This window comes from Cinclus cinclus, chromosome 17 (genome assembly GCF_963662255.1).
Source record: "Cinclus cinclus chromosome 17, bCinCin1.1, whole genome shotgun sequence".
NCBI lineage: Eukaryota > Metazoa > Chordata > Aves > Passeriformes > Cinclidae > Cinclus > Cinclus cinclus.
Genome location: NC_085062.1, coordinates 3,548,044 through 3,574,890, shown reverse-complemented (window position 1 = coordinate 3,574,890; position 26,847 = coordinate 3,548,044). Strand labels below are relative to the sequence as shown.

At 56.6% G+C, this 26,847-nt stretch overlaps 2 protein-coding genes across 7 annotated transcripts; one reads left to right on the top strand and one right to left on the bottom strand.

The window, feature by feature from the left end:
- Positions 1-21: 21 nt before the first annotated feature.
- On the bottom strand, positions 22-26,847 carry SH2B3 (SH2B adaptor protein 3). Of its 5 annotated transcripts, XM_062504112.1 has the most exons (9): positions 25,953-26,847; positions 24,182-25,209; positions 17,129-17,911; positions 5,961-6,062; positions 5,611-5,702; positions 5,431-5,525; positions 5,038-5,252; positions 4,598-4,769; positions 22-4,295 (listed from the first exon to the last, which is right to left on the bottom strand). In XM_062504112.1, exons 3-9 carry the CDS (start codon positions 17,882-17,884, stop codon positions 4,000-4,002), a joined length of 1,728 nt encoding a protein of 575 aa, XP_062360096.1. In that variant the 5' UTR covers positions 17,885-17,911; positions 24,182-25,209; positions 25,953-26,847; the 3' UTR covers positions 22-3,999. The 5 variants fall into 5 exon arrangements, with proteins under 5 accessions (XP_062360096.1, XP_062360097.1, XP_062360099.1 ...); XM_062504113.1 differs by lacking the exon at positions 24,182-25,209; XM_062504115.1 differs by lacking the exons at positions 24,182-25,209; positions 25,953-26,847 and adding an exon at positions 19,072-19,093.
- Positions 19,212-23,428, top strand: LOC134050790 (uncharacterized). Of its 2 annotated transcripts, none has more exons than XM_062504125.1 (2): positions 19,212-19,497; positions 20,382-20,701. In XM_062504125.1, the coding sequence occupies exons 1-2, from the start codon at positions 19,212-19,214 to the stop codon at positions 20,699-20,701; spliced, it is 606 nt and encodes a 201-aa protein (XP_062360109.1). The 2 variants fall into 2 exon arrangements, 1 of the variants encoding a protein (XP_062360109.1); XR_009933737.1 differs by lacking the exon at positions 19,212-19,497 and adding an exon at positions 19,695-19,794 and having other exon boundaries at positions 20,382-23,428.

The window sequence follows — 26,847 nt, the reverse complement described above, 5'->3', positions numbered from 1 at the left end:
AATCAGACTGAAGACTACAAGTGAGAAACAAGTTCTAAAAACAGTTTATTAAGAGCAGATTTTTTTTTTTAATATTATGGTAAAATTGCATTATTCAAGAATAAGTTACTTGTACAGTACATACAGAAACAATATATAGAAAAAAATTACAAGAAGAACTTTTCTGTGCAGGTGAAAAGTAGAACTTTCAAATTAATACAAAATTGTTGGCTTTAATCGTCCTGCTAAAGGCTGAGTTAGGGAATACACAGTCACCTCCCTGCCTCTGGGAACTGCTGGGGAATATTTGGGCTGTTTGGATCAAAGCTAGAAGTTTGGAATGCTGCATGACACCGGGGTTTGGTGGTCCAAATGAAGCATGAGAAGCTTTGGCTTCTCCCTGGAACTTTTCCTGGAGGTTTCACCCCAAGTTAGCTTCAACCCAAAGGGATGGTTGGGGAATGGTGGTGTCAGTGTTCGGTACCTGCCGGTGCTGTTGCACGGGCTGGGATGTGGGAGGGAGGGAGGGAGACATAATGCTTCATTCCAGGAGCTCCTTCAGAACCTGACACCCCTGGGGACACAAAGGCCACCAAGCAGGAGCAGTTCCAGCAAACAGCAAGGGGAAGAGGAGGGAGAGGGATCCTGGAGAGACCCAAGTCTTGGATTGTGCGCTAAACCAGGTCCCTGTTATCACAGAGCAAAGGCACTGCCTGGTTTTCATCTTTATTGCTAAAAACTGTCCTGAGTAGCTGGATGAAATGGGGCTTCCCATCCCCAGGCTCTCCTGGGGCAACAGGCAGGGCCTCCAGCCCAGCTCCAAGAGCTGCTCCTGGGGCTCACGGCTTTGTTAGGTGGGATCCAAACTCGTGTTCCATGTGCCCATCTCCAGGGCCAAGGCACAAACTGGTGGCCGCACCTGACTTTATTTCTAAGGAGGCTGCACCTCCACAAAGCCAGCCAGGGGCTCTCCCCTTGGCTTCCCCTCCTCCTAAAATTCCCATAAATGCCAGTAAAAGCCCACAGGGGCTGGGGAACTAAACCTGCCCAGCCCTCAGCTCTTCTCTCAAGTCACAAGAGTATAAAAATCCTGCAAAATTCTTCTATTCCATGGAGTGGAATGGCTTAATGCTCTTTGCCCGCTGCTATAACGCAGAGTGAGTACCTTGGGGCTGGAGTAACATGTTGGCAGGAGCAGAGTCAGGCTCTGACCTGTGTCACAAGCCAGATGTTTTCTAGGAGAAATGGGATTTCAAACTCAGTCCCCCCAGGAGCTTGGGAAATAGCACAAAAAACCCCTCTGGTCCTGCTGCAGTGGATCTGAAATGAGGAGCTGGAGGAGCTGGGAGGGCTGGACAGCCCTCACTGCCTGTGGGTGAATCTGGGCATGGAATTAACTATTAAATAATCAGAGGGACTCTCCCACTGCTCACTGGTGGGGAGAACAGGAGTTCTCCCCTACTGGAGTTTGTTTGCATGGGGGAAGTGGCTGACAGGGAGATAATGAACCCAACGTGTATTTTACTAATCAAGCACAGCAATTTCCATTTAAACTGTGGAGAACCCCCTTGTAATTAAACTGCAGGTTAAAAATACCACATGCACACGCATGTTTCAGTTCTGGCACTGGAACAATAAAGTCCTGGCGTGCCAAAACAACCCACCCCAGCAGCATCGGATTTATCTGGCAAGGATTTCTCTGGATTCATCTGGCAAGGGATGTGAATAGCGCTGCCTTTTCCCAGCCCATCCTTTCTTTGCAGATGTAGGGAGACTCGGGTGATTCCACCTCTCCTTCTGGGGGAAAACCCCTTTGAATGCAGCTGCCTGGAGCTCAGTGGGAGTAAAACCAGGAATCTTAGCAAGATTTAGCACATCCCTATGTTTTCCAAGGCTTTGGGAAGCAGGCAGCGAGCAAGGAAAGGAAACGACAACTTGTGCTGCGCCGTCCCCCCTTCCCTTCCCCATCCCTATAAATGCAAGAGCACGGGGAGTTATTTATGAGCCTCGAAGGAGCTGCCTTGCCTGGCACTAGCCAGCCCCGGGGATGTGCTCCTGCCTCTGGCTGCAGCCTTTGTGCTGCTCCAGGGAGGAGAATGGGATGCGGATACAGCTGAGGAGCCCAGTGAGGACAGGGCTGGCTTTGTTTCTCCATCAGCCTCTCCAGGGCTGGCAGTGCTGCAGGACCAGTGCAATTTACTCTTAATGCTCCAGTTTCAGGCACAAGTGTAGAGAAAGAAGGGGGGAAAAAAGCCTTTGCCTGCTCTAAATGCAGAAACCCCAGGGGAGAGCAAGAGCAAGCAACGGGGAGGCAGAGAAGGAAAACCTAAATGGTTTCTCCAGTTGATGGTTCCTGTTTGTCCCAGCCTCGTACTTTGATTTATAAACCCAGATTTGCTCTCATGGCTTCTTCCTGGGCTCTTTGGCCCCAGATATTTTGGCCTTGCCCTTCAGCTCCTAACTTTGTCTCCTTGGACTTCGAGCTCACCCAGAACCTGCCTCACACCAAAGCCTGTCCTAGGGGCTGGATTTTTTTTGTGGAATTCCCTAACTCAGCCCAACGAGGCTTTGTTTTCAAATTAATTCCTAAATATTAATGCTCCTGAGGGCTCCCACGTGTATTGCAATTTCAAGGGAAATAGAAATTAAAAAGCTTTCTACAAGGCAATCTCAAGGCAAGTTTTACATCCAAAATCCCAGGGAAGGCTGCTCTGGGAAATCTGGAAGTTGAATGCTGTGAACATCCCCTCCTGTGTGGCGCAACGGTTCCAGCCCTTCCTCTTTCCTAAAATAACTGCAGCTTCTCAGAAGTGCTTCCTCTCTCACGGCTGCCCCAGGCAGGTGAAGCAGCCCCAGGGGCTCAGGAGCAGCAGCAGAATCTGGGGACAGTTGGGGATTAGGGGATGCTGGGACCCCTGGATTTGGACAAGTTTTTCCTCCAGGTGAGGAGTGGTCCCCAGGGCCCCCCATTGCCTGCAAGAGGCCATTGTGGAGCTTTAAAATGCCACCAAGCTCCTGGTGACAGGGTGTTTTGGGGGGAAGAAAGGCAAGCAAGAGTAGGGGGGTTCTTTAGGGGGAAAACTGACTTCAGATTTGTGCCTAAAATCACTGGGATAAAACGGTTCCAGCACTGGGATAAAACTGTTCCATCACCAGGATAGAACAGTTCCATCACCAGAACAAAAACACCTCCATCACCAGGATAAAAACCCATTCAGCACAGGGATAAAAAGCCTCCATCACCGGGATAGAATGCATCCATCACCAGGATAAATCAGGATAAACCCCTCCCTCACCAGCAGGAGTGGTTTGTGTCAGTCTCTGTGTTAGTTCTCAGCTGGTGCCATGGCTAATGATGGAGCAATTAGTGTTCAGTCTCAATCAGCTGGGAGAGCAGGATGAGGATCCCTCTGGCTAGCCCAGGGAGTGACCACGGCTGTGCTGGGTTAAAAAGGAAAAGCAAGAAAAAGCAAGTTTTTGCCTTAGCTAAAAACAAAAAAGCCCAAACCCTGCTCATCACCCTTCATGGGAGCTCAGCTCAGGTCAGGCTTTGCTGGTGGGTTCAGCAGCCAGGGTGGGAGGACGAGGCCTGGAGCAGCAACTTGACAATGAATTTACAATCCTTTTCTTCTTGTTATCCTAGTTTTTTTTTTTTTTTTTTTTTTTTTTTAACTCCCTCCAACTCCGTGGGTGTAACACAAGCCCCTGGTTCCTCAGCTGGGCGCTGTCAGGGACAGGCAGGACACCGGGCCCGGCACAGGCACAAGCGGCGTTGTGTAAACAGTAATGAGAAAGCTTTGATAAGAACAACAAAAACAACAATAAGAGGCCCTTTAACAGGCCAACGAGAGGGAGCACACCCGTACAGGAGTGAAAAATTACCCCCTTCCTTGCAAAAATACAATAATAATCCCTAACCAGAAGGAAGAAACAGGTACATTCTTTCTCTCGATGGATCCCCCAGAAGGTCTCCAGGATTTCTCCACCCGAAAGTGCATCCCAGTGCCAGCGTGGTGCTGGTCAGAGTGGTGTGTACTGGTTGTCAATGGCACGGACGTGGCCCCGGCCCGGTGCCTCCACCTCATAGTCCGAGTCACGGGGCCGGGGCGCGGTGGCCGTGGTGGCCCTGGCAGGGCGCAGGGTCTGTGCCAGCTCGGCCGGTGGTGGCACCAGGTGGAAGATCTGCTCGGCTGGGGGACCCCCGAGGGTTTCATCGGGGCCGTGTGGGCAGGAGGAGCCGGAGGGGATGAGGCTGAACTCGGGGTTCCAGCTGGGAAAGGGCAGGGGCAGTGGGACCGTGGTGCTGGAGCCGGGAGCTGCGGGTGGAGAAAGGAGGGATGCTCCTGTCACTCCATCTCTGGAGGTGCAGGGTGCATCCCATGACCCCTCTGCAGCCCGTGGCTAGGAGCAGCTTCTCCTTTCTCAAAAGAGGAAGCTGGGAGCTTGGGAGTCACCTTTTGTGCCACTGCCCCGAGGCTTCCACTTCCCCACTCCACCAGCAACCAAAGGGCCCAGCTCTGCACAGCCCTGGGGCATCCACACCCACCCTCCATCCCACGGGAACGTCCCCCTTCCCCTTCCCCTTCCCCTTCCCCTTCCCCTTCCCCTTCCCGCACACCTTGTGCCTGGGGCAGGACGACGACGTAGCTGGAGAGCCGGACATCGCAGGCGGTGCCGCATTCCAGCGGGATGGGGTAGCGGTGGAAGTGGTGCAGCATCTCCACGATGGAGGAGAAGCGGAGGTGCTGGACACGGCACTGGCCCCGCTCCGTCAGCGCCAGCCGCAGGTGCTGTGGGGAGGAGCAGGGACCAGTTATCCTCCCTCCAGCTCCCTCCTGGAGGGGTATTTGGGAAGGGGAGCGCTCTGTGTTACATCCCCAGCCTGTGGCTCCCTGAGGATTCTGTCCATCGGGAGAAGGGAACCACCCCACTGCGAACATCGGGGCAGAGACCAGGAGAGCACCTTCCTGGGGCGGGATGCGGTGGGACAGGGACTGCCCTGCAGCAGGGTGTTCCTGCGAGATTCCCCTCCCCATCCCAGCCCTGTCCCGCCCGTACCTTCGCTCTGCCCTGGAAGTTGAAGGTGAGCACGTACTCGCCGCGGCGCGTCTCGCTCTGCCGCACCAGGAACACGCCGTGGCCCTCCAGCCCCCCCAGCTGCACCAGCTGAGCTGCCTTCACACGGGAGATGGGCCCATGGAACCAGGGGCAGGAGGAGAGGAACTGCTCCATCTTCGGCCCCGCCGCCTCCCCCGGGCCCCCTGGTGTCGCCCCTGCCAGGCAAAGGGATGAGTGTCCCTGGGAAATGGGACCCGTGTCCATGGCCCCCATCTCCTCCCCTCTCTGTTCTCCCCTCATGTCATTTGGGGAAGGCAAATCAGCCCAGCCACGGCAGGATGTGGTGACCCCCCCAGTGAGGGATACTCTGTCCCCGGGGTGTCCCCAGCTCACCTTGGCTGAAGGGGTCGGTGCTGGTGGTGGGGCTGGAGGCCGCAGGGTCGGGGTGTCGGCACGTCAGGAGCTCAGGGTCACCTGTGTCAGACCTGCTGGGGACAGGAGAAGTCAGGCTGAGCGCTGGCAGTGGGGACACAGAGCCAGCCCCAGGCTCAGGGACATCCGGCAGGCACTTACCCCCTGTGCACACAGTCCCGGATCTCGGCCGTCCAGCAGCTGAGCTGCTGCTCATCCCCTGCCTCAAACAGGATGTCGGTGGCATTGGTGACCTGGGGGACATCAGAGAGGGACATGGGGTCTTCAGAGAGAGAGAGAGATGTGCATCCCCCACCCTCCCACCCACCCATTCTTGGGACCCCAGCAGGGACAGCACATCCCCCACCCTGCATTCCAAATCCCCCTGTGCATCCCCTCCCCGGATGGGAAGAGGAACTGAAATTTGGCATGGGAGATTTTGGGAGCCATGTGTGGCCCAGAGGGTGGGAAAGGCCTCAGCGGCAGCTGCAGACCCTTTCAGCAGGTCCTACCTTGAGGACAAAGGTGTGGAGGTTATCGGGCATCTCAAGGCGTGTACACCTCCTCACCTCCTGCACGGCGGAGCAGGCGACGAGCAGCTTCGGCTTGGAGCCCTGGGAGGGGGAATGCAGAGCCTGAGTTGAGCCCCAACTCCCCCACGCCCCAAAACACTTCCCCAGAGCCCAGAACACTGCCCCACACCCCACTGCTCTACCAGGTCCAGGAGCCACCCAAGGCACAGCAGCCAGCAAGGAAATAGCCAGTGTGGTAAGGAAATATTCCATTGTGGTGAGGAAATACACCCCAAGGCACTGCCCAGTCCCCCCAGGGGGGCTGAGTGACATCTAGACCTACATCAGGGGTCCCAAAGACCCTGCAGTGGAGGGATGGGTGGAGAAGAGGAGGGAGAAGGGGGTTCCCAGCGTGGCAGCACGTTCCAGGGATGTGGCACCGATGGGGAAATTGGGGTGCAGGCAGGGAACATCCTGCTCATGGGTGCAAGGGTCAGTGGCCTGCCAAGAGCTCCCCAGAGGGTTTGGCACTGACACAGGCACGTGACAAAATGCTGAGCAAACACTTCCACAAAGGCTAAAATATCCCTGTGGCAGCTTTCGGTTCCTCTGCTGCCCCGCTGACTGTCGGGAGGCTGTAGCAAGTGGCACAGGATCCAGGGTGCCAGGAGGGCAGAAATTTCCTGAGCACCCCCGCATCAGTGCTGGGTGATGGAGCCCACACTCTGTTCTCAGCCCCACGGCCAGAGCCATCCCATGCATCCCAGAAAAGCCCAGGCAGTGCCACCATGTGCCAGGCACTGCCTCATCCCCCTGTGCCAGGCTTGCTGGCTGTGATTCACGCATTGATTTATCATCCCATGGGATGCTGGTTCCCATGGAGCACTGTCCCTACACAGGGACAGTGTTTCTACACTCTGGGCTGCGGCACTTCACCCCACAACAGCATCTGCCAACCAACCTACCCAAATTCTGCTCTGAGCTTGCAATACTCACAGCAAACCCACTCCCACCATATCCCCAACCACCTGTACGACACTCAGAGTGTCCCCATCGGACATTTCCTTGCTCACCCAGCCACACCACCTTTAGCTGTGGCTTTTTTTTTTCCCCTTTTTTTTTTTCCATCCCCCCCCTCCTTCCTCCCTCTCTTGGCCGAGCACTCGGTGTTCTCTGGGGCCGGAAGCGCAGCGTGAGAGGGATCAGTCCTTACCAGCACCGAGCTGCACTGAAAAGAAAGTTCTTAGAAGTCACTCGTGTACGGTGTCATGCACAGGGCTGGTGACACCGCGGTGGCTCCGGCACCCCCGGGCCTGCTGGTGACAGTGATTGCAGCACAGCTCAGCACAGCTCAGCTGCAATCACTGTCACCAGGCTGCCGTGAGGCGCCGCGCTAGCGCCAGGGCTTTATCCCAAAGGAATTCGATTTTTCTGCCACCTTTGGAACATAACCGTGCCCTGTGCAATGTCCTGTGTGGGGAAGGTGGAAGGATTGCTCGTCCTGGCCACTTTCCCACCTAGGGGTTGTGACGTCCAGCATGACCCTGAGCGGGTTTTATCAACATCCCAACCACAGCGTTTGGGTCAGCTTCTTAGGAAATCGGGAATTTCCAGGAAAAGGGAGTTCGGCGAAGCCCCCTGAGTCTCTCGGTGTGGAGAGCGCAGCTGGAGCGTGAAGGGAGAAGGAAATGATGCAGCACAGAGATACAGTGCCCAAAAAACCAGGTTGGGTTCGGAGAAGTGCCTGCCACAGGCACGGTGCCTCCGCTGCCGGGGCGCCGCACCTGACCGCAAGATGCCCTGTTCGATGTAGCCAGTACCAGGAAAGGGAGTTCTCAGTAGCCAAAAGTGCACACTCAACACACCAAGGGTTCACCCACGGGCTCCTTCTCGGCTGGAGGTGCCCCAGAAGCACTGCAGGGATGGGTAATGCCTGCTGCTGCCTGGCTCAGTGAGCTCAGGATGGGATGGAAGGTTTAGGAATGGTGCTCCAGCTCAGCCCCAACCCCACCAGCGTCAGCTTCCACGTGGAGATCCACCCCACTGCTCCAAAACAGATCCTGTACAAATGGGGGAAAGCCCAGGATAAGGTTGAGTGCCCCCCAAAATCAGCTGGGTTGTGACACTCTGTGAAACTGCACTCCCAAGCCCCCAGAAGACAGCTGCCATCCTGCCATTGCTGTGGCATTCCCAGTCCTGGCACTCAAGACTGGGCATCCTGGGCTGTGCCTCGGGTCATTCTCCAGCTCTCAGGGCAGTGGGATCTGGCTCAGCTCCCCCAAACTCCCTCTCACCTGTGGCTGAGCCCTGCTGGGAACATATAGCCACCTATGGAGGTGACAGTTCCGTAGGATGGGGATGGAGGAGATGCACCAACTCTCAGGACCTACTGGAATACACCAGTAATTTTGGGTTTTGCAAGGAATTTCCCCACAGTTTAAAAGTACAAAGCTTCAGCCAGGCCAGGGCTGTTCCCAGTGCTAGGGGACATGGGGCAAACTGGAAGACAGAAGAAAATGCCCCCAAGAACAGAATAGCCTCCTGCTCCCTGCCCTGAGCATCCCACCAGAGCCCTTCCAGTGAGAACACCCCACTGCACCCCCTCTGCGTGTCCCCACATCCCCGATCCCAGACACCCCCACAGCGTGTTACAGGAAGCACTGGCACAGCACAGGAACAACCAGCATGGCACAGGCAGTGCCACCAGAGCACCCACGGCCACTACACACCCAGGGAAGGCAGGGAGAAAGTGGAGTTTGCCAGATTTAGGAAGGATGCCAGCTCAGCGCTGTGGCTGAGCCAGGAGTGTGAGTGAAGGTCAGGCCAAGGTCACGGCTGCGGAGCGGAGCACCTGCATTTCCTCCTGGCAAACCCCAGCAGCAGCCCTGCCTCGGCGCTGGCACAGCCAGCTCTTCACTCCCTGTGTGTGTGGCACTGGCTCCTTCAGGGCTGGCGTTCCTCCAGCAGCTCTCCCAGCACACCTTCCCTTGCCTATGCTGGGGAAATCACTGCCTCAGCACGGCAGGTCCCTTACAAATCTCCAACAAGGATATTTGGGGTTTATGGCCTTTTTCACAGCAAAGCTCCTCTCAGAGTGCCCACCTGTGCCAGGAATGCTCTCCCCACGATGCTGTGAGCTGCTGCCATAAGGATCATATCCTGTCTGGACGCTCAGGGGACACTGAGGGTGCTGGGGCAGCTTTTTCTACTCAGGTGAGGTGGAAGGTGGCTCTCCAAGAATCAGAGTGGTGGCACAGCAACGATGGCAGTGGCATGATGATGACAGCGGTGGCATGGTGATGATGGCAGTGGCTTGGTGATGATGGCAGTAGTGCAGTGATGAGGGTGGTGGTCTGGCAATGGTGGCACAGCAATGACAGCAGCATGGCAATGACAGCAGTGTCATGGTGACAGTGGCAGTGGCGCAGTGATGGTGACAGTGGCATGGTGATGGCGGTGGCACGGTGATGATGGCATTGTCACAGTGATGGTGATGGTGGCTGGGCCATCAGGGCAAAATCCTGCAGAGCAAAACCTTTGAGAGCAGCAGGATCTGCCCCTGGCCCCTCCACGCTCCGGGGGTTTCCCCGTGCCAGCTCTCACTTCCACTCTGAGTCACCCACGGGACGTGGGGAAGTGCCTGAGCCCTTGTGCAAGGTCCCCAACGGATACAGGCGAGATTTGTCACTTCTTGTAAATCACAGAGCTCTGTCCTTACGCAAGGGACAAACCTCAGACAGAGCTGCAGTGCCAGGCCTGGCTGGGCCTGGCTGTGCTGGATGGACACAAAACCATATCCTGTTCCTGAAGCCCTGGGGGAAGTTGTGAAGTTTTCCAGGAACACGGATGCACACACCTGCATGCACACAGCTGTTTTACACGGAATTCTGGGTGAACTGGGTGGGAAAACATCCCCTGGTGCCAGGGTAGGGCTGTGGGAGGCAGCGGGGCACTATGGGGCTGCGAGTGCTCCAAGGGTCCTGCTGGAGAGTGCAAAGTGTCTGCCAGAGAGCCATTGTCCTCAGGAGTTTGCACCACAGGTAATCCCAACCTTCATCCTTGGGGATTTTGTGTGGCAGGAAATCCTGGTGGTTTCCCTTTGGAGCTTCAGCACAGTTAAACCCAACGCTCATGCTTGAGGACTTTTGTACCATAGGTAATCCCAAAACGTGTCCTCAGGATTTGCACCACGGCTAATTCTGGTGTTCATCCTCAGGGATCTGCACCACAACCACTCCAGTTATTCATCCTCAGGGATCTTCACCACGGCTAATTCTGGTATTCATCCTTAGGGATCTGCAGCGTGACTAATCCCTCTGTCCTCCAGCAGCTAATCCCAGTTCTTGGGCGATCTGACAGCACAGTTAATCCCTGTGCTCTTCCACAGCTCATCCCAAGGGGAGAGGTCCACCCTGACCAGCCCCTCCCAATGCTGGTTTTTGGGACGGGGACTGGAATCCCACTGATTTGGGCCATCCGTGCCTGCTGCAGGGACCCCTAGCTCAGCTCAGCTCTCCCCGAGCCCCAGGGCGACACATTCCCAAAACATTCCTGCCTCTCTGCAGCTGGACGCTGCTCATTTGGAAACCTCCTGACAGCAGCAAGCACCACCGTGGGCTCTGTTCTGGCCTTGGGGAACTGGAGCCTGGAGATTCCCTCACTGTCAAACAGGAACATTGGAGGTGATTCCCACTGCTGGGCAAGCTCAACATCCCCTACCCCAAAAAAAAACCCCCTCTCTGCCCACCTCAAATCCTCACCAGCGCCCTCAACCCGACAGCAGAGGCACAAAGGAGTTTCCAGGACACCCTGTCTCCGAGCATCCCGCGGGCTGCGGCAGGGGACAGAGCTGTCCCCGAGGGGACCGTGCCCAGCGGTGACAAGAGGCACCGTTGTGCTGGCCTGAAGCGCTGGCTCAGGGGGCGGCCGGGGCACAAAGATCCCTCTGTTCCCATTCCGGGCGGCTGCCGAGCGCCGGCGAACGGCGATGGGAGAAAACACAGCCCCGGCCCCGTCGCCCCCTGAGCCCTCATTTCTGATTAAATTAATCCGGGGTGCTGTTAAACAGAACCCCAAAAGCCTCGGGGTGAGTCTGTGGGATGGGATTTGGGGGGGTCCAGGCAGGACCCATCCATCCCTGGAGCTGCTGGTTCCTCTATTCATTGATAAACCTCCCTACTCTGAATGAGCCAACATTCTCAAACTCCCCAAAACCCAGCAAAGCCCCCCAAAACCCAGCAAAGCCCCTCAAAACTCTACAAAGCCCCCCAAAAGCAGCGAGCCCAGTGGCTCACAGCAGGGCTGAGGGTGATGAAGGTTATAAACAGGATCTGTAAACAGTCGGCATTCTCCAGCCCCTTGATTTTTTTTTTCTTTTTAATTTATTTTATGCCAAATTCAGTTCCAGCGTGGGCTGCTTTAATAATTTCCTGGAATAAATAATGAGCATGGAAAGTAAACAAGGTGACTGCGTGCAAGAGGGAGCCACTTCAGCCAGGACTGAGTCACCCCAAACCTCAGCCCCAGAGGGATGGGGGGGTCCAGCACAGACTCTGCAGCTCCCCACAGTCCCTGGGATGCCCTGGGATCTTCTATCATCCCGAGGTTTTGCAACACCCATGGAATGAAGGAAAAGGTTCAAAAGCCCATGTGGGAGCATTCAATCCCACTGGACAGGTATTTTCATTCCTGCCCCTTGCCCAGGGCTAGAGGAAGTGAGTTTGCCCAAAATGCTCGTTTTTAACAAAATCCCAAAATGCCATTGAACATCACAGTGCCCATCATAGATACTTGGAGCTGGGACTGGCTGCCTGGTGGGAAGGAGATGGGTTCACCCCAGCTGAGCCCCCACCACGGCTGGGATGAATCCTTGAATCCTTCCAGACCCTGCGCTGCCTTCGCAGGCTCTCATAAATATTTACCTTTGAAAGAAGCAGCTCTCAGCCTTGAAACAACCACATCCTGGGCCGTGAAAAGAGAGAGGAAAAAAAAAAAAAAAAAACAGAAAAAGGGGGGAAAAAAGAGAGACAACCACCAAAAAAAAAGAAAACCAAAAACCACTAGGCATCTCACATCGACTGTGTGGACCGAGCACCCTTCAGCACTTAAAGCTCTTCTCACTCCAGCTGTGGGAAGATTTGGAGGAGAAGCGATGCATTCCCTGAGCACTTTCTCAGTCCTTTTTCCTGTGGTTTGCTCAATATCTCCATTTTTTGCCCAATTCTCAGCTGGCAAGTGGTACTTTCCACCCTGAGCAGCTGTGCAGCATCGCTGTGAGTGACACTCTGATAAGCAGGGTGGGCACAGCAGTAGGACAACATCCCCAGGAAGGGTGGATTTTAAAGGATGGGGTTAAAAGGATGGAATCCTTACGAGCCCAAAACCCCAGAGTTCAATGAAGCAGAGGTTGGGGTCCATCCTGCACCCTTCCCCTCACACCCAGGCCCTGGCAAGCCCCATCCCAGCAACAGTTTCCAAAATAAGAAACTCTGCTCTTCAGCAATTAACGCCGGGGCTGTGGTTACGCTGCTAAAAGTGTTTTTTCCGTGCATGACCAAGGATGGAAAAAGTTGTGGTTAATAAATGACAAATAACCTTTGTCTCCTCGCCCTCCCCCCCACCCCCCTCGATACCCAAAAACAGAGTCGGGGCGGGGGGGGGGGGAGGGGGAAGGGAACAAAAATCACCACCAAAATCTCACAAAGCCCTGAGGCCGCCCAGTCCCCGGTGCCTTCGAAGAACAGAGAGCTCAAGGGATGTGCCTGCCCTGCCCCGGGGTGAGGCTGCCTGAGGGTTTTGGGGCAGCTCCGGGTGCATTCAGGGGTGGTTTTGCCTCTCCCAAGGGATTTGCAGGACAACCAACCCCCCTCTGGCTCGTCATCACAGCAGTTTTCCCAGCTCCTGGCTGTGTGGTCCAGAGGGATGCAATCCTTGAGGATGCTGGGAGCAGTATCAAAGAATCACAGAATAACATGGGTTGGAAGGGACCTTCAAAGGCCACCCAGTCTAACCCCTCTGCAATAAGCAGGGACACCAACCAGGTCAGGATGCAGCCCCTGGAAATGGCAAAAAAGGGATGCAGTCCCTGGGAATGCCAGGAGAGGGATGCTGGGAGCAGGATGTTTGGAGAGGGATCACAGATGCACAGAATAGTTTGGGTTGGAAAGGATCTTGAAAAGCCAACGAGTCAAACCCCCTGCAATGAGCAGGGACATCTTCAGCTGCATCAGGACAGGATGCAGGCCCTGGAGAAGCCAAGAGAGTGACGCAGTCCCTGGGAATGCCAGAAGAAGGATGCCAGGAGAGGGATGTGATTTTGGGGATCCAGATTGATACAAACATGCCCTTTCCTGGACCAGGGATGGGATGATGGGACACTAACGTGCTTCCCATCACTGGCAAAACTCTTATCAAGGTGTTCCAGGGAGGAAAACTCCCCCTCAACCACTGCCCTTCCTTGGCTGCATCACTCAGGCCACGTTTGAGCAGCTCCAGGAGGAGCAGGGATAGGGAGCAGGGACCAAAACACTGGGATGTGCCCCATCCCATGCCTGACCAGCTGCCACTCACAGCCCCAAGAACCAAAAATCGGGGACAGGAACCTGCTGGCTCAGGAGGTAGCAGTTCTGAGAAACCAGATTCAGGTGAAAGGGGTAAAAAAAGAAAAAAAAATTAAAAAAAAAAGAGAGAGAGAAAAGAAGAGAAAAAAAAAAAAAGGAAGTCAAAGCAGCCTCACACTGAGCAGAGATAAAAATACTGCTCCTCCCGTGGCTTCAGCAAAGATGTCTGAGCTGTGGCAGAGGCTCCAAGGGTTTTCTCCGGAAGGAGTCTTCCCGGCTAGTCCTGGCGTGCCATCAATTTATGGGATGCACTGGATTTCATTAAAACACTATAAAGAAAGCAGCACAAATGCAAATCCCATTTCCCTTCCCCTTCCTGTAAAAACATCTGGTCAACAGAAACGGCTCGGGACATTTCCGCTGCGAATCACGGTTTTCACGGAGTTTGGGACTTGGCCGTGTGAGAAGTATTTGGGGCTGGGGCTCAGCTGAGGAATGAGGCAGCCCCAAAAACCTGGGTTTGCCAGCTTTGGTTTGAACTGTTGAAAGTGGAGAGACCTCAGAAGTACCCATTCCTAAAGGTTATATGGGATTAAATGGCGTGGGAGAGGAGAAAGCCCTTGTTGCCTCTAAGGAAATCAGGGAGGACTGGTGAGCATTGCCCTCAAACAGACATCAGAGAATCCAGCTGGGCTGCAGTTCCAGGACCATGCCCAGGTTTTCCTGTGGCACGGATATAAATATAGCCATATATACAAGCACTACAGGTATCCCACTATCCCTCTATTCCAGCTCCTCTTTCATACAGCATCATCACCTCACTCAGGCCTCCTCACACCCCAGCACCCTCCAGAATGTCCCCAGGGTGGGATTGATCCCCAACCCTCAGCCAGTCACCCTCTCCCAGGAGATCTCCAGATCCCATCATCCCCAAATCCCTCCTTTGCAACATCATTTTCCCAGTGCTCAAGGGAGGAGGGAGTGATGCCAAAACCAAGCCAGCTGTGGCTGTGAGCAGGGGAAGGGGAGATGCTCCCTCTCCCAAAATCCTCATCTCCTTTGGCACACGCCTGGAGCAGGGGATCCTCACTCCAGGCAGTGCCGTAGGTTTTGCTGGGTTCTCCAGCACAGCTCCCTGACCCCTTCACCCAGCACAGCCACCCAAGCAGTAAATGGGATCAGGGCTCTTCAAAGCCCCCACTCCCTTTGATGCTGGGCACGTTATGGGATTAAGCTCAGAGGCCCCATTGGAGCACCAGGAGAAAGGGAGGAAAATTAGATAAAAGCTGCCAAAAGCAGCAGGACCCCCTCTCCTTTTTCCACACACCTGCCTTTTTCAAGGTCATTCCAAGGGGATGGATATTTGGGGGCTTGGCTTGATGCTGTAAAGCCTTGAGGCTGAGATGAAATTTCAATTGCATCCTATTATTTACAGGGTGGAAAGGGGGAAGGGAGGAAGGGGAAAGGAAGAAGAGGAAGGAGGGAAGGAAGAGGAGGAAAGGGGCTTCTAGGCAGACCCCACCCCACAGTTCAGAGAACAGTTTGGGTTGAAAAATCCCAAGAATTGGTTTTACAGTTGCTTATTTAAAACCATCCATTTTCTATGGTGATCAACAGCATCCTCAAATCAGAAACAGTTCCATGAGATGGGGAAAAGGCATTGGCAAAGCCCTGGGAGCATCTGGGGCTGGAGGATGGAGGGGAGGGGGCTCCTCACAGCCATTCCCAGGGGGGTGTTGAGTGTTATTTAGTTATTTTAAAGGAAAATAACATCCCAACAAACTGTGCTGTTCTCACTACTCTGTGGTTTGCCCCCGTGCTGGGTTTGGGGAGTGGGAGCCACCAGCACCGCGGGGGATTTTCCACCACCCCCGGAATTCAACCACAGTTACTGGGAAAGGGTCTGGATTGATTGTGCTGTAAAGGAGACAGGAGCTGGCCCTAGCCCAGAGAACTGGAAAGGAAGGAGCCGCCCTGAGAATATTTGCACAGGAAGCAATTTAATCCAGAGACTTGCAAAATCCAGCAAGGAGCATCCCCCACTTCCGCAAGCCTGGCTGAGAATCCCCCTGCTCAGGGCTCCAGGGCCCGTGGGGTCTCCAGCCTTGTGGTGATGTGGAGCACCAGGAAATCTCCATCCCATGGAGACTGCAAGGAATAAAGCTCAGAGCACAGGGGGAACTTGGTCAGTGTCTTGTTTGAAGTGTCTCCTGCCCCTGGGTCAAAGTTGGGCAGGGAATGTGGGGAGAGGAAGAATGTGCTGGGCTTGCTTTCCCAAGGGGGAGGGAAAGAAATAAAGACAAAGCAAGGATAGGGAAAAAAAAGGGGGGGAGAAAAAAATGGGGGCAGTAAAAAAAAAGGGGGGAGCAGAATTGAAAAAAGAAAAGGGGAAGTGAATAAAAGAAAAAGGAGGAAGAAAAAAACTATATTAAAAAAATAAGGGATTAAAGAAAACAAAAAAGGGGAAAAAAGGGGGAGAAAAGGTGTGAGGGAGGGAAAAAAGGCAGTGCTATCCAGCTGCTGGAGCACCCTCCAAGTGCCCCAGAGCACCTCTGACCTCCCTGTGCCCCGAGATGGGGACACACACTCCCAGGGGACAAACAACTGCAACCTTTGACATGACAGAGCAAAACCAGCTTTTACTTTCAGATGTTACAATTTTGATGTTGTTTCTTTTTTCAAATATTTAATATTGGAGTCGTTTGACGGAAATAGCAGGAATTCAGCCAGCTGCTCCCTGACCCTGCTGCCCTGAAGGCAGGGACAAGGCTCCAGCTCTACCGGAGGTTTCCTCTTTCCAAAGCACAAGTTTGTCATCAAAGTTAAAGGAGAACAAAACCCATCATGCCTGAGCAAGTCAAGTCTTGCCATGTGGAGGAACCATCTTTTCACAGATTAAACACCCAGCTCCCCCCACATCACCCCCCACTCCCTCACATCCTGCATCATCTCCACTCCAACCACATCCCAGCACCATGGGAGCTCCCTGCAGCAGCCAAGAGCTGAACTTCCAGTCACAAAACTTACAAAGAGTAAAACTATGGGTCCCAGTGGGAGCAGAGAATTTCTCCTTTCCTCTCCCAGCTTGCCCAGGCAAGAAGACGCTCAGGCTGCTAAAGCCACAGCACAGGGGGCAGGGTGAATTTGGTGTTCATCAGACTGGATTGCCCCTCACCTTGGTGGAATGGGTCCATGAGGCTGGGATGAGTGGGATGGAGGCCACCAGCCTCTATCCTCAGCTCAGAAGGCAGGGGCTCCGCTTCCAGCTGCAAAACCCAGTTCTGGAGTCCCAGCAGGGAGAAATGCAGTGACATATTGACCGACTGCAATGATTAGCACACCTTGGTCTCAGCAGCTCTCACTCCCCAGACATGACCCCACAGGGGTGGCTTTATCTCCTTCTCAGGGGCATTAAATAAACAAGGCCCAGCCTCCTGTGGCTGCAGCGGCAGAGCAGAGGCAGAGCAAACCCATCTGGGCCCCTCGTGGTACTGGATGCACCGTGGTCCTGCTCCTCCCTGTGGGATGCTCTGACATCTGGGCATCATCCCCAGCCGAGGGACTCACAGCACCACTGGCAGCAACAGGCAAAAACCAGCAGGTCCTTACCTTGGGTGGGTCGAAGAGCTCCAGCACAAATTCCTCGGCGTCGGGCGGCCCCGCTCTCCGCAGCACCAGGCGGCAGCGCTGCCAGCGCGTCCCGCTGTCCAGGGAATTCTCATCCAGCAGCCCGTACTTGAGCAGCCCCTCCTTGCGCATCTCGGGGGGCTGCTCCCGCGACAGCCCCCACGGCAGGATGCGCTTCCCCAGTCCCGGCTTGAGAGCCGCCTCCGCCGCCTCGCCCTCGCCATCCCCGGGGAGCGCATCCGAGGAGCGGCGTCGGAAGAGGCTGCGCCAGCTCCTGCGCAGCTGGCTGAGCGAGAAGGGCCTCCGTGCCGGTCCCACCAGCTCCTCCGAGCTCCACGACTTACGCAGCCCAGAGGGAGCAGCCTCGGGGGCTCGGACAGGCTGCTCGGGGCGGGCACCGAGCTCCGCCTCGGCTTTGGCGGCCACCGTGCCCAGCGAAGCATCGGTGTGCCGCCGGTGCGTGTCCCGGTAATCCCGCGCCGGGCCGGCGGGCAGGATGCGGAGCTGGTTCATGGCGATGCCCTCCTTCACCTCGTGGCAGAAGTACTGCTGGAAGAGGTCGGTGAACTGCACCGAGAAGTTCTCGGCGGCCAGGAGGTCATGGTGCGGGTGCTCGGTGGCGAAGCGCAGGTAGTGCCGCGCCAGCTCCTTGGCGGTGCTGATGGCGTGCAGCTCGCAGAACTCATGCCAGCCCCGGGGATGCGCTGGCGTGCCGGCCGGCAGCGAGTGCCCATTCATTGCCGAGACTCCAGCGAGGCGGCCGCGCTGCAAGACAGAGCACACGGATGGTGAGGGCAGCCCCAGGGTCCCCGTGCGTGTCCCTCGCCCCCGGGGGAATCCCATGGCTGGCATGGCAGTACCCCACTCGGAACCTGCATCCGCCGGGAACTCTGTGGTCAACTGGGTCCCACTCAAAGCTGCCTCATTCCCATGGACACATCGGAAATGGCCGGGACACAGCCGCTTCCCAGCGAGCAGCACGGCCATGTGAACAACCCCCGTGGCCACCACGAGCAGTGGCCACGTGGGACTCCGAGCCCCTAACCCTTATGCGCCCATCCCCCCCTGGCAGGGCCGTGCCTCAGTTTCCCCACCTGCGCGGTGGGGAGCGGGCAGGTCCCGGTGCGGGGCGTCTGCGCGGCTTCCTGCCAGCACAGCTGCCTGCAGCTGCCCGCCGCCCGCGGGGACGCCTGGCCCGGCCACATCCGCTCGGCTCCTGCCAAGGCTCCGCAGCGCCGATGGGTTTCCCTCCAGGGACCGATTTCAACGGAGTTGATAAAACTGGAATGGGGGCGGGAGGGGAGGAAACAGCATGAAAAGCTGCAGAAATCCAGGGATGGAGTTGCCTCGCTGCCAGATCCTCCCGGTCCCAGCGGCCCGGGGAGAGGCGGCTACGCCGCCGACACTGCCCGGGGTGAGCTCTGCTGCCTGCGGGACCTGAGAGCTGCCGGGCTCTGGCAAACCACACCGTATCTCTGCCCCCCGGCAGATTTCGCTGCCAGGTCAATCTGGCGGCACCGTGGATGGCGTGCAGCCCGCCCGGCGTGCCCGGCTGAGCCGCCAGTGGTGCTCCCCAGGGCCGGCCCCGCTGCTCACCAGAGAACCTCGTGCTCTCCCGGGGCACTTATCGGGGCCGCGCACTCCGCTCAGGAAGGAAACATCGGCCAACCCACCCGGATCCTGCCGCTCCGGCAAGGGCACTGCCACCTCCCCGAAACTCCAGCAGCAGCACCCCGGCTGCTGGGAAGGGAGGAAAAGCAGATTGCATTTGTCAGGGGGAGGAAAAAATAAAAACAAAACAAAACAAAACAAAAAAAAAGCAACCAGAAAAAACCCAGAAGGGCCAGGAGGAAGCGGGCACAGCAGATCGCGTTCGCAGCCGGGGCAGCGATAACGCCGGGGAGCGGGGCTCTATCTCTTCCCACCCGCTGCCCTGCCGAGCACGTCCCGCGAAGGTTGCAGGCGAGGGGAGATTTTATCTGTCCCCCTCCAGCCTCGCCGGGCCCGGCTTCTCAGAAGAGCCGCCCAAAGCTCGGGGCCGTCCGGCGTGCCGGCAGTGCAGGACATGCCCCCGCCGCAGCCCGGCCGAATCCCCCAGCAGGGCCCCGTCTATCAGCGCCGCCAGCCCGCTCATGACTCAGCATCCTCCGCAGAGCTCACGCTTCCTCCCGGCACCCGGGAATCGCCGCCGCACCACCCACGCCGCCGGCACGCTCAGCGGGATGCTCCGGTAAAATGCGGAGGGAAGCGAGGCATTCGTGCGAACGGCTCCTCAGGCAGGTGGGAGATTCGCAGGACAGGGAATTCGCCTTCCAAGATTTCGGGGTCTCTTCGCGCCAGCTTCGTGAGAGGTTTGTGGAGCGGGGAAAAACCGGGCTTCGTCTGTGCCACGAGGTGGGAAGCAGCCGAAGGCCGTCTCCAGTAGCAACGGGCTTTTCCAAGCTGACGATGGGAAATACTCCTCAGAGCTTCCTCCTCCCAAAACTGGCACAATGCAGAGCTCACTGCTTCTGCCTGGCAAATTTCCCACATGGAAAGAGCTATCCCGGATGAACCCATGGAGGAGTTACCACAGCAGCCTCCCGCTCCTCTGCTCAGCCCCAGGTTTCAGCAACAACATCCACAGGGATGAGAGTTCCTGCTGCCGGGTGAGCTTCTCCCTGCTCTAACCCATCGTGCTCCACAAAGCTGGAATCCAGCAGCCACTGGCTTTTAGGCAGAATTGACATTTTATTCCTCATATGTTCCTGTGAGGGGCTCCTGGGCATCCTGCAGGCTGGATGAAATACTTCTGATCTCTTTAATTTGCTCTGAATGGAGAATCCAGCCCGTCCTTGGACACACCATGGATTAGTTGGGATGGGAGCCTTCCACCCCTGCCAGCTGCTGCAAGAGGTGTACATCACCAAGCCCGCCCCATCTCGGGGATGTCTGTGGGTGCTGAGGTTGTTTTGGGGTGCTGGGATTGTTTTGGGGTGCTGGGCCAGGAACTCGAGGAAGGGCAGGACAAGACGGACCGGCCGTGGTGGCTTTGATGCGGGCTGGGACAGCAAGCTGGGGCTTGTGCAGGATCCAGCCCTTCAGCCCAGCCACCCCCAGCAGCTTCCCTTAAACTCCTGCCCAACCTAAGTGTTGCTGCAGCGGCGGTGCCAGCACTGACCAGGACAGGAATCTGCGCCTGGATTCCGGCAATGGGTTATTTGTCCCAGTAAATGCATTTGTTGTTTAATTGCAGCCAGAGAAGCCGGCAGCACCAAGCAGTGCCAGGGCAGTGCTGGGAGCCAGCGCTGCAATCCTGCCACCCGCTCCCAGAGGATGAGCATTCAGAGCCAGCTGGCCTCGCCACGGAGGAGCTGCCAGATCCAACTCGCCACCTTCCCACCATGGAACAGCCATCCAGGGGCTGTGGCCACACGGGAAGGTCACCCTCCAGTACCCAGCACCACAAATCCAGCCTCAAGGGGAAGCGTGAGGGAGCAGAGCCCACATGGCCGTGCCCAGTGCCCCGTGCCCAGCCCTGCTCACACGCTGTGCATGTGCAGCACCACCACCTGAAAATGAAACCAGCCCCACTCGCCGTCAGCTCCACGCCAGGAAAATGCACGCCAGTGACGTGAATAGGAAACATGATTGATGCACCGGCTTTCCCAGAAATAACTGTTCCCAACTGGAGGAAAAGTGTCCAGAGGCATTTGCAGCTCCCTTTATAAGCACAGGACTGTTCAAAACTCATCCCAAGGACTATTTTCAGGAGAGGGTGAAGCAAGGGGCTGGGAGACGCCCTGGCCAGCCCTGCAGCTCTCCGCTTCCTGAGTGACAGAAATACAAAGTTCCCACAATCCCAAGAGCGGGAACATTGTTCCTTCCCAGGATGTCCTCCATGAAAAGAGCTATTCTGAGCCGGCTGCAGCCTTTCTTGGCATGGCCCCGCAGCCGCTCTGAGGCAGCTATAAAAGGCCAGGTTACAATGAACGGCACTTTTCAATGGAACAGCATCTGGCACAGTGGGTTTGGGGAGATGCAGGTCGCTGGGTGGGCTCAGAGGGATGCAGATTCCCTGTGGGAATCCAGAGAGCCACAGGTGGGCTTGCAAGGGCTGGGTTATGCAGAGCATCCCCCCAAGATGGGGATGGTGCAGCCCCTCTCTGCATCCTGATCCCCCAGAGACGGCGGATGCTGGAAGAACATCAGGATGCACCCCTGGATTGAGGGGGACAAGCAGGGTGCTGCAGCCATTTGGGGCTGGGCATGGAGATGCTGCCACTCAGGAAGGCATGAGTGGTTGGTGCAGGGGGAGAGGTGGGAAAAGGGTCTGGCTGCATCCTTGGGATGTGGGATGCACCCACATATTTACAGCATCACTACAAAACAGGCAAAGCCAGTGCCAGCACAATCCACAGCAGAACCTGCCCAGCACTGTCCTCTTCCCTCTGGAGCAGTTCCCTGTGATGGTGAGGATTCTCTGGGTCTCACAGAGGGTGTTGGCACAGCACCATCACTCCCTGTGCCCCTCTAGCTGTTTCCACACAAGCTGGAAATCCCACAGGGTCTCAGGAGGTTCCTTCTCTCTCTTTTGGCTGAAGCAAGCCAGGAAGTTAAGAAGCAAGAAAGGAGCAGGACAGAGAGATGCCCCAATCCACATGTCCATACAGGCTGTAGGAAAACAGTTTAAAAGCCAGTGTGGGAAGGCAGATTTTGCCTTCCTTCTCCCACTTTCTCACAGGATGTACACACTCCTCTCATTTCACCACCTGGCACTGCACAACTTTCTATATTAAAGACCCAAACTGGCCTTAATTTACAGTTCTGTGTGGGCTGAGCAGCACCACAGACCTCTGGGGATGTGGGTGATGTTGCAGCACTTCAAATCCGAAGAAGTTCACCTGTTTGGCTTTCCCTGACCACTCCAACAGGACAGACAGGATGGATGGACAGAAAACCATCTCAGGTCAAATCCAAGCTCCACGCTGGCTCGACCCACAGCAGTTCAAAAGCACAAACAGCTGTGGCCACCCCAGCTCCCCAAAAACCCTCAACCTGCTTCCATACCATGGTGTCTGGCACCTTGCAGCCTGGTTTACACCATCACACTCTCCTACACCCACTGCCTGCGGGGAAAAGCCCAGCAGCAGGGTGGCCTCTTTCGACAGGGCTTGTTTTGTTGCATGAAATGAATCGCTGTGGTGTAGGCGTGGGAGAAACGGGGTGCAGGGAACGCTCCCGGGGGAGCGGCTGCCCAGGGGTCCCTGGGGACAGAAGGCAGCAGCCAGCAGCTCAGCTCCCAGCCAGCCTGGCTCTCCAGGCTCTCTGCAGCAGCCCCCCAGGGATTGCTGGATTTGGCCCTTTTTTCTTTGCCAAGCTGCGGCAGCACCGCCGGCACCACAAACCCCACCAGAGATGAGCGCTTGCACTTTCACTTTGTGTCACCCACTGGGATTTGTCCCACCACCTTCACAGTGTCCATCAGTCCCATAGGTGTGTGGGTGGGGAGGATTTGCTCTGGTGGAGGATGGAAGATCCCTCAGAAGCCACTGGCACTCACACTCCAACCTCTCCAACATAACACAGTGTGCTGGCAGACCCACAGCCCTGTGGGCTCTGGTGAAACCAAACCAGATCTTACCAGAGGCAATAAGTATATAAAAGTAAAAGAAAAAATAGAAGAAACTAAGGCGAGGGAAGATTGCACAGGCATTAATCTCTCCTGCCCCAAAAGCTAAAAGCTAAAAAGAAATCCAAAGCATTGTTCTAGTCCCAAACAAGCCAAAGTGAAACCTGCAACTAATTCCGTGGGCCTTTAAATTTCAAACCTGTTTCCTGCCAGCAAATCCAAGTGCAGGAGCTGGCAGCACCAGGTCCCTGCACAGGCCACCTCTTCCTCTGGCTGCAGCCCCAGAAAGTCCCCAGGCCACCAGCCCACAACTTCAGCACATCTTGAATCAATTTACAACAATATCAAAATCGCAGCTCAACAACTCATCCTGGTTTCCTTGACAGTAAATCCCAGCCTGGGCTGCAATGGCCATGTCACTGCCATGAGCCAGCGGGTCCAGGCTCTCTGTGAGTGACCCTGATGGCATTTGGCACAGGCAGGACTGTGCATGCTGGCAGGACGTGGCAAGGCCATGGGGATGCTGACCGCTGGTGCATCGGCCTCGTGCTCCGAGCTCCTGCCAAGTCACGGAGCCAACAAAGTCTGCAGGGAGCAGAGAGTCAGAGGAGCTGCATGGCAGGCTCCAGGTGGCACCTCTGCTTGGCACTCACAGCGGGCATGGGGGCAGAGGTGAGGCATGGCCCCCTTGGACAGTGCAGGACCCCACAACATGGGGCAGGTGGGCATCACCCCACAGGTCATGCACCCTCTCAGAGGGGTCACCCCCATGGCAGGGCTGCAGGGGTCCGGGAGGAGGCAGAGGAGAAGAGCAGGGCTGGTTCTCTGCCTGCTGCACCCCCAGATGTGGGATCTCCAAAATACGGATGCTGGGAAATGGGGGATGTTGAGGGATCCCAGAAGAAGAGTGCTCTGGGGTCCTGTTGTGCTAGAAGGACGGGGGTCCCCAGGATGGGGACACCCACAGAACAACAGAGCCCCTGGAACAGGGAGTGCCCACGGGGAAAACGGGAGCTGGGAGACCACAGGTCCCCAAGGGTGAGCAGTCCCTGGAAAGAGGCAGCCTGAGGAAAGGGCAGGGATAAGGCACAGAAATGGGGTCTGGGGGAAGGGGCTGCTGTCCGAGGGCTGGCAGAGGAAGGGGCTCACAAACCCGGAACGGGAACACCGGAGTTCCCCGGGTGAGAGAATCTAGCCGGGGTCTCTCGGGCGAGCTCCGGGGGCTGCACAAGAGCAGCGGCCGCCTCGCTGCTTCCTCCCGCCGCTACTTTCGCTTTGCAGCGGCCGCTTCCCGGGGCCGCCCGTCCCGGTCCAGCCCGGTCCGTCCCGGTGCAGCCCAGTCCGTCCCGGTGCAGCCCAGCCCAACCCAACCCAACCTAGCCTAGCCTAGCCCAGCCCGGTACCGCCGCGCACTCCTGGTTTACCTGCAGGAGAAGGCGTCCGGCTGCCGCTCGCCCATGATGGAGCGGCGGAACGCCCGGGACGGGGCGGGCGGGACGGGGCGCACGGCTCAGCACGGCTCAACACGGCTCGGCTCAGGCAGGAAACCGGGGCAGGCGGCTCCGCATTTCCGCCGGGCGGAGGCGCGGGGCGCGGACCCCGGCCCCGGACGGGTTATGTAAAGCGGAGCGGCGCGGCCGGGGGCGGAGGCTGCGCGGGGGCGGAGCGGAGGGGCCGGTCCGTCCGTCCGTCCGTTCGCTCGTGCGACTGACCCTGTCTGTGTGTGTGTGTGTCTGTGTGTGTCTGTGTGTCTGTCTGTCCCTCCGTCCGTCCGCCCGGCCTCGCCGGCGGCTCCACGGGTGCGCCCGGCTCCGCGCAGCTCCGCTCAGCCCCTCCCCGTTCCTGCTTTTATCTTATCGCATCCGCGCCCGCGGAGCCGGCGGCACAAACAGCCCCGGCCGCCGCGATCCCGGGGTGGATTTATTTTTTTAATTTTTGCATGTATGTATTTAGGTTTTATGACTTTTAGAATGTTTTCTCCGTGGATTTGGGGGTGTCCGCCCCAGCCTGCTCCCAGGAGTGGGGAGGGAGCCTGAGCGTGGGACTCTTGGAGGCTCGGGAGAAAAACACCCCCCTTTCCTGTTCCTGCTTGGCCGCGTCTGCCCCAGCTCTGCGGGCTGGGACCCAAGGGACTTCTGCGGCGGCAGCAGTGGGCCAGATGCCGTCTCAAACACCATTTCTCATAATTTTCCAAATTATCTTGTGGCGAAAGGCACCGCAGGCTGCTGCCCACGTCCAGCCAGAACAGATCGGGACACAGGACCCACAGTTGTCCCACACCGTGGGCGAGGGCTTCAGCCATGACAGAGCGGTCACAGTGTCCCTTGGTCCCAAGCAGGACTGGGGACTGATGTGGGTGGACACGGGTCAAGCTCAGCCATCCTGCTGCCATCCTGGTGCCATCTCGTCTCAGGGGAGCAGGGGCCCCACGGCAGAGCTGCAGCCGCCCTCTCTGCCATGGGAATGGAGGGAAAATAAACTTCCACTGCACCTTTTCCCAGTGAAGGGCTGGACTGTGGTCTGTACATACACGTCTGGCCCATTGGCATCCCCCACTCATGTTACTGGGCGTGCCAAGAGCTCCTACAAAGCCTTGTCTGGAATGGCAACAGTGCCAGGGACAGGGGGACAGATCCCCACGCAGAGGCCACTCACATTGGGCAGGCGAAAGTCACGGCAGAGCAGCCGTGGTGGTGCCCAGGGTTTGGTGCCCACCCAGCACGCCAAGCCAAGGAAAGCCCAGGGATGTGGCAGCTGGGCTTTTACAGACACCGCACAATAGATTTGTGGGTGTTGGGAAGGTGGAAGCTGCAAGAATTTGCCCTTGGAGAGGGCTGAGACACACTGAGCTGTTTGTGAACAACATCTGTGTGTCACCCCCCGTGGGGTCCATCCTCAGTGGTGCTTTAAATACACCTCCGTTGTTCACCCCATCCATTCCAAATCCATCCTCCAGTGAAGAAAAGACTGAAATGCAAACTCCCTGCTGGTGCTGTGCCACCCCTGGACCACAGCCGGTTTGGACACAGCCTTGCTGCCCTCCCCCAGCCTCAGCAACCCCCCCAGATCAGATTTGAGCCATAACCCCACAGCCCCTTCTGGCAATGCCGGGTGATCCAGGTGACTGCGTCCAATCAGCCCTTCCCAAACTCCACAAGGAAGCGGCTGGGAGCAGCTGACATGATAAAATCTTACCTTGAAATCTGCTTTTTAATTCCTCCTGCCGTTGCTTTATGCATAATTGCACCTTCTGGCTCTTTTCCTGAGATCGGAGGAGCGGCCGGTGGATCCGGGTGCCTGCCCCGCTTCCCGCGGGCGGCTGTCCCAGCTCCCGGCGATCGCACTTTTCTTTATCAACTTCATCTATGTCAGAAGCGCCCTCTCAGCGTCCTTAGCCCCAGTGGCCTGAGATTTCTCTTTTGTTTTGCTTCCTGTATGGATTTTCTCAGTCCACAACTGCTAATTCACTACCCCCGACGACTTCTGCTTTTTTTTTTTTGCTTTTTTTTTTTTTTTTTTTTTGGTTGCTTTTTTTTTGTGTGTATGTGGAGCTGCGCAGATGCTCTTACTCAGGCGCTGCTGCTTCCCTTCCGCTCTGCGCTGCCCTCAGCTTTTAACCATTGCTGTTTTCTTTCTCCTGTATAAAACTCTTAGCTGCCTTCCAGCCATCCTTCCTACTTCCCTCCTTAATTCCTCTGCTATGGCCCATTCTGTTTTCAGAATGGGTGGGGTGGTTTGGAAGTGGCTCATTTGCATTTCTGAAGGTGATATGTGATGGGTTTCAGGTGACCTTTGCCATCCCACACTGAGGTAATGTCCGTCCCAACCGGCCCGGAGTGACCTGGGGTTGACGACATCTGGAAATGTTTGGTCTGTGCCGAGTTGGAAAACGCCTCCCCAAAATCTTAGCCTGGCTTTTACGTGCCCCTTCCGAGGGTTGGATGGGGATGAAGGTGGTAATGGAGGTGGTGATTTAGGGATGACTGGGCTGGTTATGGAGGGGGTGGTGATGGAGCGGGACGGAGGGAGTGACGGAGGCTGGCCGAGCCCCGCAGCGCTCCGGCCGCCGTGGCCGAGCTCCCGCCGCCCT